This window comes from Astyanax mexicanus, chromosome 13 (genome assembly GCF_023375975.1).
Source record: "Astyanax mexicanus isolate ESR-SI-001 chromosome 13, AstMex3_surface, whole genome shotgun sequence".
NCBI lineage: Eukaryota > Metazoa > Chordata > Actinopteri > Characiformes > Acestrorhamphidae > Astyanax > Astyanax mexicanus.
In genome coordinates, this window is record NC_064420.1 from 11,940,208 (window position 1) to 11,958,755 (window position 18,548).

The 18,548-nt window shown below is 38.3% G+C and overlaps 1 protein-coding gene across 1 annotated transcript; it reads left to right on the forward strand.

The window, feature by feature from the left end:
- The first annotated feature begins 7,389 nt into the window (after nt 1–7,389).
- LOC103039124 (chemokine XC receptor 1-like) lies at nt 7,390–12,971 on the forward strand. The gene is made up of 2 exons (XM_007233400.4): nt 7,390–7,393; nt 9,564–12,971. The coding sequence occupies exons 1-2, from the start codon at nt 7,390–7,392 to the stop codon at nt 10,562–10,564; spliced, it is 1,005 nt and encodes a 334-aa protein (XP_007233462.3). The 3' UTR covers nt 10,565–12,971.
- Nucleotides 12,972–18,548: the final 5,577 nt, after the last annotated feature.

The window sequence follows — 18,548 nt, forward strand, 5'->3', positions numbered from 1 at the left end:
TGTCATTACTAATATAGAATGTGTTCTTCAAGACTGTCATGGTGCCATTGGATAACACTTTGATTTGCTGGTTTTATAGGACTTTGAAATGTTGTTTATGCAACTAAGTTTGGTATCCAATTACTCCAAAATGATACACTAATATCACTTCAAACATATATCTGGGATACATGACAATAAGGTCTTAAAGAATTTAGTGCTGTGATATGACAACAATTTGATTTGCTTATTTAAAAGCTCTCCAAACATTTTCAAAACGTTACACTGTTCTACAGATAAGCAGTGGTCTTTCTGGTGTATATCTGTGGATTAGACCTCGTTAAATCATGTTTATTTAGGTGTAAAACTAGTTTCTGTTCCATTTTAAGTCTCTGCACGAGAAGCGCCAGTCTCCGCTCCTCCGGGTGCGCTGTGCACGCTGCTACAGTAAAACACGGTTTAGACGCGCACTCCAGTTTTCGGTGTAGATAGCGCGAGCGTTTTCTAAGTGCAGATGGCGTGACCGCGGTAGATTACGGATCAAGACGAAGCTGAACTAGACTAACGTGGACCATTTGCTCAGAGATCTTTCCTGTATAAACCTGAGCAGAACTTTTCAGGCTTTTCTGAGAGAGAGACGTTTTGGAGGTGTCTATTCTCTCTCTATGTGAGGTCCGTGCAGGAAGCCTGCAGCGCGTCCACAGCAGGAAACCTACTGCCATCCCGTTAACTAGCTTGTTTATATAACTTAAGGTTACATTTAGCTATTTAGCATGTAAAGTCCAGAGTTCATTAAGACGTACATGATTTAAGTGGATATTGAAACACCCAGGCGCTGTTTGGTTGAAAAACAGCTTCATCTAGTTAGCGTTAGTTAGTTAACTAGCGTTGGCATGCTTTGGTAAGATAGCTAGCTAAGTAGCTAACGCTAGCTATGTTATCTTTTAACTGTCAGCTTATCTATAACTTACTTTGGGTAAAGTTACGTCTCGCTGCTCTGCTGGGTGGGCTCGTTGTTACTGTAGGCTTATATGGTGGTGAGGCGTGCGAGAACCAACCTCATGACGTCACTTTCAGCGCTGGGACAAGATGGCGCTGCTCTTACTTAAAAAAATTACATTTAGATTGCTTATTATTTAAATTCAGTTTCACTGACAGCTGTTAAACGTTTAAGATTTTTTAGAGTGATAATGCATCTTGTGAATTATATTAAATACTTGAAGTGTTTCATGTCCACTTTAAACACCTATCAGTCTACCTTCCTACTTCCGGCGCCCACGCGAGTTGCTGCCTGTTCCAGTAGCTCCGTTTCCTTTGTGTTTTTCTACGTATTGAACTGTTAGCGGTGAGTCTCCGACCTTACATGCCGCGGGAGTATGGCAAGCCAACTAAGCCAAAACGTGGAGGAAACAAACGCCTCTACGCGCAAAAAAATCCGGGTCCACACGTCAACAAATGTTGACAGATATAGACGTGATCTTTTTACGTGTAGAGGCGTAAATATATGCTGTCTGTACATCACATGCTTTTTTTACCTGTACAGAGGTAGATGTGAAATAGGGGGTACATCATAGTCACATAATTACAACGTTTCAGTTACGTGGACCTTACATGCAGAGTGTGTATGAGTATGTATGGGGCTATGTCACGTTATGTTGACACTGCGTTGTAACCTGAAGGAGCTGAATGACTACAGGCCGGTTGCTTTGACATCTCACGTGATGAAGACCATGGAGCGACTGCTGCTGGACCACCTCAGACCTCAGGTCCACCATGCTGAGGACCCACTGCAGAAAAGGTGGGAGTGGAAGACGCCATCCTCTATCTTCTGCACAGAGCTCTCATCCGGACAAGGGGGGAAGTGCTGTGAGGGTCATGTTCTTTGACTATTCCAGTACCTTGAACACCATCCAGCCCCTACTACTGAGAGACAAGCTGATGAAGATGGAGGTGGACATGCACCTGGTCACCTGGATCACTGACTACTTTACTGGGAGACCACAGCATGTCAGGATCAGGGACTGCTCCTCTGATACAGTGATCAGCAACACAGGAGCACCACAGGGGACTGTTCTCTCTCCAGTCCTGTTCACACTGTACACATCAGACTTCAAATACCACTCAGAGTCAAGCCACATGCAGAAGTTCTCTGACGACACTGCAATCGTGGGGTGTGTGCGTAGTGGTGATGAGAGGGAATACAGAACCCTGGTTGAGGAATTTATGGTGTGGTGCAAGATGAACCATCTGCAGCTGAACATCTCCAAAACCAAGGAGATGTGCATAGACTTCAGGAGGTCCAGGCCCTCTGCTCAGCAGCCAATCTCCATCGAGGGGGTCGATGTCGAGGTGGTCAAATCCTACAGATACCTTGGTGTGCACCTGGACGATAGGCTGGACTGGTCAGTGAACACTGACTCCCTCTAGAGGAAGGCACAGAGCAGACTGTACTTCCTCAGAAGGCTCGGGTCCTTCTGGATCTGCCAGAAACTCCTGCTGATGTTCTACCAGTCTGTGGAAGCCAGCATCCTCTTTTACGCTGTAGTGTGTTGAAGAGGCAGCATCAGCAAAAGGGACACTGGACGACTGGACAGGCTGGTGAGGAAAGCTGGTTCTGTGCTGGGATTAGAGCTGGAGTCCTTAACACCACTGGCAGACTGCTGTCCCAGTCCTGCTCCACAGAGAGACTCCGAAAGTTGCTGTTACATAACATTATTTTTATAGTCTAATCTATTTTCGCACTAGTAGTTTTTGCACAAGTTTGCACTGCCAATTTAATTATTTTACAATTATATTAGGGGTGTGACGAGACAATAATATCACGAGACGAGACGAGACATGATACTGGGTTCACGAGAACGAGACAAGACGAGATTTAAAAATAAAATTTTAAAGAAAACTTAAAAAATGAAAAATGGCTTGAAAAATAAAATTTTGACAAAATCATATAACACAAACTTAACAGACTGGTTTCTCTGTCACATTGATTCTATAATAGAAATAGAAATAAGAATAAGAATAAAAAATAAAAACAAAACGTTTCTAGTTTATAGTGCAAACAATAAGTGCAAACCACAACCAGTCATATTAAGTCTATGGTTTGTGTTTTTTTCTCCTAAATCTCTTGTAATTTAACTATTCATAACAATAAATAGTCATATTAAGACTATGCTTGAAGTGCAACAGAGACAGAAATATTTTTTTAATACAGTACAGAGCTAAGGGATTAGTACAACTGCCTATGAAACAGTCACGTGTAGGATTTACTTACAGTATTTACATACGGTTTGTGTCTTGTTGGTCACTCTGTTACCGTTTATTGTTTCCACTGGAGCCAAAATGCAGCCAGACATACAACTTAAAAAGGGGGTATGCAGCCTATGCGACGCATAGGGGCTCTGCACTAAAGGGGGCGCCAAATGAAAGCCCCAAATAAATTCTCCCTCAGGAGAAACAGCCAATCAGCTTGCTGGTTTTGCGGAGCGCAGTGGGCTAGTACTAACAGAACGTATCTCCTCCACCGCCTCCCCCCCGGGGGCGCTCATTCTCAACTAAACACAGTGGAATCCAGTTCCGTTACGCTGATTACATTTTAAGGTGGATTGTGTGCAATTCTGACACAAATTCAGAGTGGCACATTTTCCATACATCAGTGTTTAAAAGCACTCTCATGAGCATTGTATTGGAGAAAACCTGGTGTCACACTGGATACATTGTTCCTCTTATTCTCTGGTAATAATGTTTCTATTCTCTTTTCTCACAACCAACCGAGAGGGACCTTCCTAAATTTGGACTGTGCATGTGTGTTAATTTACAAAAAACTGTGAGGCGTGGGGGAGAAAATATTATTGTGATATGATTTTATAGTGACCTGTTTAATATAAACAGCTATCTAATGAGACAATAGTCAAATTGCATGGTGCAAATTAATCAGCTAATTAGCTTGACTTTGTCACATTGCATTAAAAGTTGTTTTTTTTCTGGTCACCTGATGTGTAGCATTACCTCCAGTGATCACCACAAGGCAATGTGAATATTTATATTTAAGTTAGACACTGTACAATATTAATTGATATATCCAGTAGTTCAGAGTAAATGCCTTCTTTAGTAAAATGTCTGTCAGTTTAGCCTCAAAAATAACTCTGAATTTAAAGAGACTGTAATTTATTTTTGGAATAAAATACAGGAATAAAGATTGGCATCAGGACTGATGTGCAAAAATCACTCATGTATTATAATTTGGCTCATCTGTCTCTTAAAGCAGCAGAGGGATTAATCCACTCAGATCCAATCTGCTCCGCTGCACATGAGAGTGATCTAGGTGATTTTTAAATAACCAGGAATCATCCAAAAAGAGGTGGTACTGTGCTGAATGCAACTCAACGCTGGTATTCAGAGGCAAGACTGGCTAATTAAAACAGTCACAACTAGTTTAACATTGGGTAAATATGCTAAAAACGTTTTCTGCTTTTTGGTGGGGCATCACCTGGTTGAATGAAGAAGTGGCCACTGTATCCCTGTTGTGCTGAATTCAGCACCCTCGCCAGGAAAAGCACCCTCTCTGGGGAGTGCGTACCCACGTCTTCATGGCTTTAACTTGGCTTTTACTCTTTAAAATGGAAATACCCCAGATACTGTTTTAGGTCATGAAAAGCACCCCTTCTCGGCAGCGCATATGCACTCTTGATAAAAGCAGAGAAAAGCATCTGCAGCAAGATGATGCTGCAGCTCTTTGGAGGTGGTCAGTGGATTGTTCTTGACTGTTCTCACCATTCTTCTTCTCTGCCTTTCTGATATTTTTCTTGGCCTGCCACTTCAGGGCTTAACAAGAACTGTCCCTGTGCTCTTCCATCTCCTTACTATGTTTCTCACAGTGGAAACTGACAGGTTAAATCTCTGAGACAACTTTTTGTATCCTTTCTCTGAACTAGGGCTGGGGCGACGCATCGACATAATCGACGTCATCGATTACAAAAATACATCGATTTGCATAACGTGCGTCGGCGCGTCGTAAACATGGCGGCGCCTGTGGAGAGCATTAGAGGTTAGATCGGGCCCAAAAATTCCAACTGGCTGTTTTCGGGCTGTTTTAATGAGCGAAATATGATCAGAATTATGTTAATTAACACGGTAACATAGAAGCATAGAACTATTATTTAATTAAAATGATTTTTAATAACAGCTAAACACAGTTCTGCAAGTCAAACGCGGAGGAGTTCACGTGCGAGAGAGAGAGAGAGAGAGAGAGAGAGAGATTTGCTTGTTCTACTCACAGGTGAAGGTTCTCTTTGATCTCCTCGTGCTCATATTCTAGTCCCATTCATAATTCTGCAGCTCCCTCAGTGTTTTCTGCCGTATTTTGCGGCTAGCGCGAGCGCTTACAACTGACACCGCGGACCGCGAGGTGCCGCCGCGTTTGTGCCGAATCCGACTCTCTGCTGAATCTGACTCCCGCTTCGCGGACAGAATCGGCACAACACCCCCGCTGTAGAACTGCGGTAGTGAAAACAGCGCTTATAAATAAATTAGTTTAGTTTCACTTTCAGTTTTCGTTATTTTTTTTTAAATAAAAATATAATTAAAAAACAGACGCCTACATCTCGGACTATTTTCTGGAGCCCGGGTCGGATTTACGGGCGGGCCTCGGGTCATGTCGGGTTCGGGCAGAGAATCTAAGCTCTAGAGAGCTTGGACTCCGGAGAGCAATCTCCAGCTACAAAAAAACGCCAGCGGGCATCTAAAGTTTGGGAGCATTTCACGCAAAAGGGCAACAATGTGGTCCTCTGCCATACGTGCAAAAGGAGCACTTGAAGCGCAAACATCCAGGAGCACTATGTCAACAGGGTCACACAGTAAGTTACCGTTTACATCAGGGTCTCCGCGGGTGTCCTTAAAAAGACTTAAGGCTGTCTACCAAAGGTTTTAAACCTGCCACAGGCAGAAATTATACATTTTTGGTTTATATTTGTGCATGGCATTTCGCAGTTTCCAGAAACAGTAGCATTATTCATAAGTTCAGGTGTTTAGCTAAGCTAGCTGCCTTAAGTTATTTTAGCTAGCGCCGTCGGCGCTGCGGTGTTACACCGTTTTCTGTCACCGTCGGAATTTTGTGACCAGTGCTCACGGTTATGAGCGTTCATTGGCAAAACGGAAGCTTTCTATACCTACACCTTACCCTCAGCCCTAAACTGAACCGTTTTGGCCAGTCGGGGTAAACATTAGAAACGAACACGTTTCGAATCGGCCAGTGCACCGGTCTGCTGAGAACTACTTGCCAGTGGTCACAAAATCTAGCGGTCACAGAAAACAGTGCAACACACGGTTGTGGTGTATGGGAGCTTATCCATTTTTAGCGTTATAGATCTAAACGTGTTGTACATGTAAGTGATTATAAGTGTGGGGTTTGGTTTAGTAGGCTTGTGTTGTTGTTGTTGTTGTTATTATATATAAATATAGTAATTTATCGTTTGCTTTAAAACGTAAAATAATTATTTAAATATGTTTCTCAATGAATAGATTAGTCGACTAATCGAAAAAAATAATCGTTAGATTAATCGTTTAAAAAATAATCGTTAGGGACAGCCCTACTCTGAACAACTATGTTGAACTATCTTTGTTTTTAGATCATTTGAGAGTTGTTTTAATGAGCCCATGATGTCACTCTTCAGAGGAGATTCAAATAGGAGAACAACTTGCAATTGGCCACCTTAAATACCTTTTCTCATGATTGGATACACCTGGCTATGAAGTTCAAAGCTCATTGAGGTTACCAAACCAATTTTGTGCTTCAGTAAGTCAGTAAAAGTAGTTAGGAGTATTCAAATTAATATGACAAGGGTGCCCATACTTTTGCACCGGTCAAATTTTGGTTTTCGGTTCTTTTTCAAAAATACATTTAGATTTTTTAAAACTACTTTAATTAACGTGATATTTTACCACAACAGGGTGGAAATCTTAAACTTTACCTCAGTTAATATGGACACAGTACAACAAATATTGAATAAAATAAAAAAAAAAACATACAAACAGGGTGTAAAAAATGATACACTAGTCCCATTTACTATAATCTTCTGATAAGCATCTGAACACGGTATAGCAGTGTGGTGCCACCTTGTGGAAATTTAGATTACAAATAAATAAATAAATAAATGACTTGAGCTTACCCTGTTTATCCAAAAAACGAAAAATTAAAAATCATTGGGAATACAAATAATATGTTTTTGTTATTTAACAAAGCAGCTTTTATTTAGGTCATTTATGCAGCCTATATAACAAAATGTTTCTGTACACATACTTCCTGATTGAGCAGGAAGTAACAAGCCCTTCTGCATTCCTTTTTTTCACTCATTTGAAGAGGATTACAACCATCCAATCTGAAGCAAGCCCTGCAGTACCTGGAGACCTGGAGAAATGGGTACGTAAAGCCATCTTTTAATCTCTTTCTCTCAGTTCAAGTCTGGTAGCTACTGATAGATGCAAATTAATGCAATGTGCAGTTTTCTGATCATGTATCATATATATGAATAAAACTCAAGTCATTCAATTAATCTTTATTTCCCCTCAGAGATTTATTGAGGATGATTAGTGTAGCCAATCATTCATAATAAACAAGGACTGAAAGAGAGAGAGAAAAACTAATTATTTATTAATTAATCATTTAAAAAACAACTGAAACACAAGCAAGTCACCAACAATAAAAAGGAAAAGGAAATAAAGCATATCTAATAGATGATCAAATTAAGACTTCATTAATAAGAGCTGAAAGGGGTAAAATAAAAATAGGTATAGGAAAGTGTTTTAAACAAGAAAATAAAAATTATAAAATTACAACAAAAAAGTAAAATCTGAAAGAACTTAATACAACTCAGTTTAATCCTTTATTGCATGAATGATATTTTTGGGGAAAAATAATTTCACCGCTATTTGAGAGATTTTTCTTTGTATTTTTTTTTTTTGATAACAAGCTGAATAATTGTATCAACTCTGCCTTATTATGATGGTTCTAACAAAAGTGATCTACATAATGTTGCCCAAAGGTAACAAATAAAAATAAAAAAGTTTTACTAAGCTTGCAACAAAAAATTTGTAAACAGTCAAATAAACTTCTTTACATATTCTTTGCACATATACATTTTTTATTTATGACCGAGCTGATACATGATACCTCATTGTCATGGACAACGATATATAATGTAACGCTATATTCAATAAAAATAAACAAACAAACAAACAAACAAATGAATAATACAGTATGGTACGGTATAGTATGGTGTAATAACCTAAAGATGATTTGATGTCATAGATGGTTAAGAGAAAATTAACAATTGTTTAAATGTTAAACGTAAACCACAAAAAAGTGAATTAAATGAAAAAGAATGAAAAAAAAAAAACCCTAAAATGTATTATTTAAAATGATAGAGTGGCACCAGGACTCTCTACTACACTGTGACTATCAGCAGATTTGAATCAACTCTGCTTTTTCATATAATGTTGCCCAAAAGCAACAAATAAAAAATGTTTTAATAAGCTTTCAACAAAAAAAAAACAATATAATAAGAATATAAACAGCAATTATCTTCTTTGCATATCTTGCACATATACTTTTTTGTATTTATAACCCACTTGTATACCTCATAGTCCTGGGCAATGATATACCTTGTAACATTACATTTAAAATAAATAAATAAACAAACAAATAAATGAATATGGTATGGTATGGTATAGAATGGTGTAATAACCTAAATATGATTTAATGCCATAAACATCAATTGTTTAAAAACAACAATTGTTTAATTATTAAAAGTAAACCACCAAAAGTGAATTTAATTAAAACGGGATAAAACCTCTAAAAAATGTTTTAATGTTTAAAATGATGGAGTGCCACCAGGAGCTAAACTTGTATCAAGCTCTTTACTGCTCTTTACTGTGACTATCAGCAGATTTTTTCCAGTTCAATAAAAACTCTTGAAAGCAGGCTAATTATATTTATTATAGTAATGAAATAAGTAATAGATATGATGGCATATGAGAACAAATGTTTCAGTATTTTCCTTTTAATTTTCTTCTTAATTTGGAAAATCAGTTTACTGAAATGGGTCACAATTTAACCAAAAACATTTTATTTAAATGGAATACCTGTTTTTACTCATGTAATAAAAAAATATATATTAAGTTGTTATGCTTATATATCACTGTTTATAAGAAATTTATAAGAAAGCCAGAAATTAGATTTTCTGGAACTTTTGCTGCCAGGAAAAAAAAAAAAAACAGTCACTTTATGTCTGTCAACAAAACAGAGAAGTACTGTAGTTTAAGGAACTGCCAGAGGCATTTTTGTAAATTACATTACCGATATCCAGGCCTCAGTGATTCGTTTTCATGGGGTACACGGGGAAACGGGATTTATTTCAGTATAAAAAACTCTTTACTGACAAGTTACTGACAAAGAATATATGTATATATATATATATATATATATACATATATTCTTTTTTTCAGAACAACAATTCTCTTTTCTTCATTTACCAAATACAATCTGGGATCTGAATATGACTGATCTGTTCTTTCCTCTCTTTGCTTTCCAGCGAACAGTTCAAATGAAGAAAATGAAATAGATTATGAAGGGGATGAAGTATGTCACAAGGAATACGTGGCCCAAGTTGGATCCATTGCAGTTCCATTGTTCTTTTCTCTCGTGGTCCTGCTCAGTCTGGTGGGTAACGTTCTGGTTCTTGTGATCCTGGCACTCTACGAATCTCTCAAATCCTTGACCAACATCTTCATCCTCAACTTAGCTGTATCTGACCTGATCTTCACTGCTGGACTTCCATTCTGGTCCTTTCAGTTTATCTGGGGCTGGACGTTTGGTAAAATAATGTGCAATGGTGTGAGTTTTGTCTTCTCTGCTGGATTTTATAGCAGCACTGTGTTCCTGATGGTGATGACCCTCCAGCGCTATCTAGCAGTGGTCCATCCTCTGTCTGACTGGGAGACGGGCTCAAGTCTAGCAGTTCTTCCCATCCTTGCCTGGGTGATCAGCATTGGAGCAGCTCTACCAGCCTTATTTCAAACCTCAGTCGTGCAAGACCATGATAACCATAACATATCTTACTGTTTGTACAGCAGCAATAATGCCATAATTGCTGCAACGTATCAACAGAACGTCTTCTTCGTGCTCGCCTTTTCACTTATAGCTTTTTGCTACATACGAATTCTTCAGACTGTCCTAAACTCCAGAGCGAGAAAGAGACACAGGACTGTAAGACTCATCTTCTGCATTGTGATGGTCTTCTTCATTGGTTGGGCTCCTTATAACATTGTGATATTCCTGCAGACCCTGAAGTTTTACTTCATTGCAGCTTTTACAGACTGTACCGTGTCTGATAATCTAGACTACGCCCTTTACGCCTGCAGACTGCTGGCTTTTTCCCACTGCTGCCTCAATCCAGTGTTTTACGTTTTCGTTGGGGTAAAATTCCGGAATCACTTAAAGGTGATTCTGCAACTTTTTCGTCCCCAAATCAACACGGACCCCCAGCGAGTACGAGTTGCAACAGTTCAGGGTTCTAAGGGCTCCATGTACTGATACTGAGACCACTGTAGAAAGAAATATAGAACTGACAGACTCTGAGTGACCAAACCTGTAGGCATTTTCATTGAGTGAATGGAAAAAAAATATTTTGTATATTTTTACACACATATATTTTATACTGTGAATCTAATCAATCAATAAGCTTGCTTTACTAAGGGAGTTATAGTTTCTCCTGACAAGGATCTCAGGTGTATCTTACTGGTTACAGCATATAAGAGTGACGTGGGCAGGTATCGAGGTGGGGGTGTTATTATAAATGACTGGTCGTTAATAATTTAATTTTAAATTTTAGAGGTTACGATCTGTCATCACAGCAAACAATGAAAAAGATCTATGGGAAAACCATATGTTTAGGGCATTTGACCAATGCTCTTATCCGGGTATGTACATGTACACTCACTGACCAAACAAAAAGCACCAAGAAGAAGTGGTTGGAACCAAATGAAACTTTATAATTAAACACAGAAGCTGATATGGGCTACTTTTATTTAACTACACATATGGAAGTAGTGTGTAACGCATGTGTAATGCAACATGCCGGACATCTCTGTCTTCATTACAGGCACTTTGACAACCAACAGTTCCATTGGCCCAATCTTTTCTGAACAACAGGAACATTACTCGTCCACATACTGCTAGAGTACCAACAGCTTGTCTTTAAGACACAAATGCTATGCCATGGGCAGCTGCATCGGCAGGCTTATCTTTTCCTGATTGATGGTTGTAGGGTGTAGCATGCTGTTGGGTGCACTATTAACACTCCACCCCCACCAGAAAATCTGAGGGAATATTGAAGCTGCATGGGATGGGTTATCACAAACCATCACTAAGAACTATAACTATAACTCATCAATACATCAGGACATCTATAACTAAATATCTGGCATGTTGGGTTACACCTGTTACACATCTACTATGCATCAATTCTGTATGTGGACTGCCTGGATAAATATGAAAAAGGTCAGTTGATAGTTCTTCCATTTGAACTAACACTTGCATAAAACATAACTGTCTCTGAGGTGCATTATTGTTTTGTCAGTAAGTGTAAATTTTGTAAAACAGGTAGGTGAAGGTAAAGTAATGAATCTTATCCAAGGACTGTTGGTGTGCAGGCATTGCTGCACAGTAGAATAGTGCACCAGGCACAGTGCACAGCAGAACTAGTGCAGCTAGTGACCTAAAAGCTAGAAAAGCAGTCTTAGCATGCACAAATTTAATTTTATGTTATCATAATTCAGGCTACTTTTTCACAGGCTTTGACATTGCGACTTTTTTTTACCAATGCAGCTAAGTGTTTTTTTTTGTTATGCCGCCAAAACATGTGGCCTCGTCTCATCTCGCCAGTTCAGTTAAAACAGTGTAAATCTAAGCTTACTGTAAATAAACAAAAGCCCTTTACTCACCCAAATAAACTGTTTTCAGTAGAGATAAGTGTGTATATAGATTAATATCTAGGACTCGTTGGGACAACAACGTATTTGTAACCACTCATATATCAGTGTGAATGCTGCATTTAAAGAGGGGCTTCATGCTCAATGGAAGGCTTGAATGAATAAAGGCGAGAAATTATTTACCAAAACCGGCCACATGCAAAGAGCAACTTTTGCTCAAGTCTGCAATTGGATCCTGACAGCTGCATCAGCTGATCAGCTACAGGATAAAGAAGACAGCACCAGCTCAAATGATAATTTTCACCTTTATTCTCTTAATATTACAACTGCAAGCTTGACGACTTTATTCTTGTGCCTTTTTTGGTAAGCTTTTGTACTTTTAACAGCCATGTCAGGTCACTGTTCAGAAAAAAAACATTTATGGCATGAAACACTATTCGTGTGTAGCCTATTTAATTTAAAGTTTAAAAAGGTTGGCGCAATCAATTACTTTTCCTGGAAGGCTGTTTTAAATATCAGGCACTTTTTTCACTCTTTTTTGACTCTCTATTTTCCATGTTTTTACTGTTGCTTTGTGTTGTTTTCTCAATTTTTTTTGTCTTTTTTTAGTTTTTGGTACAAAGTAAAAAAAAAAACAAAAAAACAAAAAAAACAAAAGCAACCTTGGGACAAAAAGGTCATGAGTTTTCCCCTGGACTGGGAGGAAGTGGGGGCACAGCTCTTTCCCAATTCACTTACTTGAACCTTCATGTGTGAAATACCTTTAATCTAATGTTTGCTGGCTGCTGCCCATTTCTCTGGGTGTGATTGTGTTCACTTCTGCAAAATATAAAAAATATGTTCTGTGTATCGTTACACCTATGTAGCTTGTTTGTAAGAAAGAAAGATGGACAAGACCATTAAAAATGTAGTAAATGTCTTTTTGTAATTCTTTTTTTATACATTTTATACATTTTTATATGTGAAAATGATTGTACAGAATATTCTAAATAATAAAATGAATTATGGGAAATGTAGTATTTGTGTTGTATAAACTGTACCCTGACCTGTCAAAAGTATACATGTGACGTTTCCTGCACTGAATGTAGATATGAATTCTCTATTGCTCTATTCTGATTACACATTACTGTCCTGTCCTGCTCTCATTACAGACTTCTCCTAAAACAATCTTCAACCTAACATAATCCCTGTGTTACTCATCTGTTTCACTCTCCCCTGTGTCATCTGATGCCCCCCGCTGTCGGATTCATGGGGGGCATTCGTGGTTCCAGTTCCTGCTTCCCTGAGTCGGCTCATTCCACAACTCAGCTCAGAGTTTCACCATCCTAAACCCTTTTACTTTACTTCCTTTCTCTTTCAAACTTTTTCATGTACAGTACCAGTCAAAAGTTTGGATACACCTTCTTATTTAATGTTTGTGTTTTTTCGTGAAGCCTTTAGATGCTAACTGGTAGCTGATGAACTTATCCTGTGTAACAAAGGTTGTAACTCTTGGTCTTCCTTTCCTAGGGTGGTCCTGATAAGAGCCAGTTTCACCATTACGTTTCTGATCGTCTTTGTGACTGCAATCGAGGATACTTTCAAAGTTCTTGAAATGTTCAGATTGACCGAAAATTCCTTTTTCTTTACTTTAGTTGAGTAGTTCCTGCCATAATATGGATTAGAACATTATGGAAATAGGGCTATTGACTGTATACGGCACGGTGGCTTAGTGGTCGGCACGTTCGCCTCCCAGCACTGGGGCCTTGGGTTCAAGTCCCTATCTGGGTGGAGTTTCCATGTTCTTCCTGTGTCTGCATGGGTTTCTTCTGGGGACTCCAGTTTCCTCCCACAGTCCAAAAACATGGAGATCAGGTAAATTGGATACTCTAAATTGTCCAGAAAAATTGATTACTCTTAATTGATGTGGTTTGTATGTGTGTAAAGTGTGTGGTGTGTATGTAAGTTGGTGTGTGTGTAAATATATATATGACTGTGCCCAGATATGGATTGGCATGCAGTCCTCCAGGTGGACGGTTGTTTCCGGTTGAGAGTACACTGTGTGCTATTGGCTGCCGCTTCTCACCGGTGTGTGGATGAGGGTTGATGTGTAATGTGCTTGTGTGTAAAACGTGTTAATTGTAAAAGCGTCTTTGGGTTTCTAGAAAGGCGCTATATAAGTTGAAACTCATTCATTCATATACCAACTCTACATCTTTACAACTCATACTTTTAAGAAATTTTAATAAAATTAACTCTTGATACGTTCAGCACAGCTGTTAACTGAAAGCCATTCCACCAGGTGACTCTACCTCATAAAACTGACTGAGAAAATCCAGCTATTGTGTGCAAAGCTGTCATCTAAACAAGATGTGCTACTTTGAAGAAACTAAAAGTTTAACACTTTTTTTGTTATTTAAACAATTCTACTATATTCTTTGTTCTTACTAATGTTTTTCTTCCTAGTTTGGGTGACTTGCTTATTAATCTATCGTATAGAAATGTTTAGAACAATGAACACTTCATGTAAACTTTGTCCAAACTTTTGACTGGTGCTTTATCTCATGTATTGAGATGCCCTGCTCCACCTGTTGTGTCTCCGTGCGGCTCAGCTGCAGCGCTGTCTTGCACTGGATCTCTGCATTGATGAATTGCTGCCACACTCCGTAACTGTACTTACAGCTGCTTAACCTGCGAGTACTTTTACTTTAACACTGAGTGCCTGTCCTCCACCCACTCTCTACACTCTCATAATTCATGCGTAACCTGCCGTCACACTAGTTACTGTTCCTCATTCACTTATTTATATCACTGCCCAGGTGTGTTTATTGTTCTGTTATTTGTTGTGCTGTCCAGGTTGACCAGAGAATTACGGGTTCCTCTTTCGAGTCCTGGTTCCTCTCAAGGTTTCTTTGTGCTCACACAACTCTGTCAGTCCTCGGGTTGCTATGTTTTGGGGTGTGAAACTTATCTACTGGTGTAAATATTAAACACATCAGATATAAGTGTATGTTGGTGGTCACTTGGTGACAGCTTGGCGAGCGTCTTTCAGCTGTTCACACTACGCGAGTGAAGAGTGATCACCGCGTTTGTGAACTAGGAATTACTGAACAGAGGTTTGAACCAGTATCACTCATTGTATTTGTGACATTTAAAAATATGAAAATGGATTTGATTTGAATTTAATTAAAGAACCATTTTTATGATATAAAGATTCATCACACTCTTTCACACATCTCTATCACAACATGCTTCTCTGTGACACCAGAAGTGGTTCTTCTATGCCATCACCCAAAAAAACATGTGAAGCACCTTTATTTTTAAGAGTGTAGAGAAATAGCAAACCACAGCGCAAGCGAAAGAAGCTGTGGTAACTTTCACCTGATACAGGCCAAGAACAAGAGCATGCTTCCTGTACTGCAGGTACTTCTCTAATGTCGCTCTATTCTGTGAGCCGGTAAGAAGCAGAGCGCTGTGATAAAACAGCTGGAGGTTATTCTTTTTCAAAGCAGTGTAAAAACAGAGCAAATATTTAACTTTTTGGAAATGAGAGAAGGCAGACTCAACCACCAATAGAATTAAAGCATTCTTCAGTATTTTAACAGCATTTATTAATCAGCCTATTTTATAAACACTAATTGCATGACTTTAGACATTTGAGCAAAAACTGCTCAGATGTAGTTTTACCTGCATAATGAACTGCATTTAGTTTTTTTCTTTTAAAAAAATGTGAGCACACATCTACAGTGACATGAAAAAGTGTTTACCCCTTTACAGATTTCTTGTGTTTTTAAATTTGTCATACTAACATTTTTTAGATTATCAAACAACTTTAATAACAGATAAATATAACCTGCGTAAATATAATAAGCAATTTTTAAATGATGATTTAATTTAATAAGCAAAAAAAAACATGAAGCAGCTAAAAGATCTCAAAAGCAACACAGTTTGGCCAAATGTGAAGAAATTCAGTCTGGAAAGAGTTACAAAGTAGTTTCTAAGGCTTTAATTGGGACTCCAGCGGACCACAGTGAGAGCTATTATTCACAAATGGAGAAAACATAGAACACTGGTGAACCTTCCCAGGAGTGACTGCCTGACCGAAATGAGGGGCATGAACAACATGCCCAAAAGGGCATGAACAACTCATCCAGGAGGTCACAAAAGAACCCAAACAACATTTAAAAAACTGCAAGTCTCACCTCAGTTAAGGTCAATAATTCAATAAAAAAGACTGGTTAAAAATGGTATCCATGAGAGAGTTCCAAGGCAAAAAAAAAACTGCTGACCAAAAAGAACCAGCCCATCTTACATTTGCCAAAAACAGCTTGATGGTCCCCAGGTTCTGGAGTGGCCTAGCCAGCTACACCATCTCGTCAGACAGGAGCTAACAGCGCTAGGAACAGCATGGTAGTTAATTCCTGTGTTATTTGTGCAAATATCACATCAGTGTTTTGTGCTTTGCCCAGTATTTCAGAGCTAAGGCAAAAATGGTTAGATTTTTTGTCTATGGAACACCACCAGCGAAGTACAATTGAGCTAGGTAGATATGTATCTTTAGAACATATATAATTGTTGTGCTGTCACTCAATGGTCTTTTAAACGAGATACCTGGAATTCAAGCCATAACTTGGTAAAAAGGGGAATTCAGTAAACAGTGTAAATTAGCTTATTAATAAATATTTACAGCTTCCCATTATCTCGGTTTTGTATTATTTACTTGTAAAATCAATAAAAGACTTCTGTTTACACCAGTTACTTAGCTAGCTAACTATGTTGTGTAAGCAGATGTGGGTAGTCCAGGTCCAGAAAGTAAAAATCCACCCCGCGGGTTTGTTCCAACTGCCTGAGCGGCTCTGCAGAGGCTCAGCCAACAAAACCCTGTGGATTTTTACTTTCTGGACCTGGACAACCCCCTCTGTTTGTAAGTAACTACAGGTTTAAATAGGATCTCCAGTGGATTTTGTGTTTTACAGAGACTCTAAGACTAGGTCAGTGGCTGAACTGCACTTAGCAGGGCATTACACATGTTGTAAAGTAACATATGACATTGCAAAGATCGCTGGTGTCACAGTGCTGTTAGCCAATCAGAGGTGTTTGCATGTATGAATATTCATGAGCAAGAACCAAAAACCGTCCCACTTCTCCACCGGACTAAAGCAGTGTTATACCGGATCACCGGAGCACTTTTTTTTTCCACAAAAAACTTATTTTGCATGTTTTAGGGATAATTATCTTAATCATTCTTACTTAGAATTTATACCTTATTTTAAGTAATTTTAACCAAAAGTAAGCACAATCAAGCAGCAATCAAGTTATTCTGATTCTTGTGTCCAAAAACAGTGACTTTTTTGCTTGATTTAGGTGTTTCTTCACTCATTTTGAGACTTTGTCATTACTTTTTGTAAGAAATCTTACAATCTTAAATTTTGCTTACCCCATTGGCAGATTTTGCTTAATATACATATATTTGTCTTAATTTGCATATATTTTGTCTAGTTTTTGCCAACAGATTTTTTGCAGTTTAGACTACACTTTTAAAGTGGTAAACAAATTTACACAGTAATACAGCACAGGACCAGATTACACATCATCTTTTACAGTTTTAAACATGGAACAAAAGTGATAAGAATGTTATAATACTGATTTTCAGTGTCATCACATCTCCATGGTGCAAGATATTCATACATTGATAGAGTGAGAAATGGTGAAAATAGAGACCATTAAGAGAACTGTAGGGTGATCATATTTTAAAGCATAATGCTGAATGGGCTTGTAGAAAGTGGTCTAATATAACTTGTTCCTACTTTTAGTTTATGAGCATTTCAAAAACTGCCTGTTCCAGCATGTTCTATCTTGTTACCTCAGGTTTTAGCGGTTAGCACTAGATGCTTATTTTGAGAATATTGTGCATTGCAGTAGTATTTTTATTGTACTTAAGCATAACTTCACTGATTGTGCAGCTGTAGATTTAGATTAATTTTCTTTCAAGTATTTCCAAAAGACCAAAGTTTGATGTTTTACATTAGAGCTGCATTCTTTACTGTCTGCATGTATCCTTGCTGTTTTTTCCCCTATTAATGTGACAATTAGATGTCCTGTTTAATCTGTTGATTAGTCTGTGCAATCCCTACTAAGTAGTGGTAGAAAAAAACATGAAAAACACAGAGCACAGTGCACCAAAAGGAAAATACCAAAGACTGAATACCGAACACAGTTTTATTCAATTTGAAACTTTTGTGTGGGCCTTAAAGGAAACACTGTTGAATATTGTTAAAATAGGCATTCATTCACAGTCATTGTTATAAATTATTCAGTCTTTTCACCACTTTTTAATTCTTTTTCTTTGCCATTTTCAGTTACCAAATATTTGGTGCATCCATAAAAAAAGTGAATTTGGACACTAATTTATTAACACACATCAAAACCATTCACATAATCAGCCTTTTTTTCTGATTTTTCCCCATTTCTCCCAATTTGGTTATCCAATTGTCCCACCCCTTTGTGCGTCCCCATCACCAGTGGCACCTGCTACCCTTGGGGGATGTGGACGAGCACACGCCTGCTTTGACATGTGTAAAGTCAGTCACCTCTTTTTTCAAGCTGGT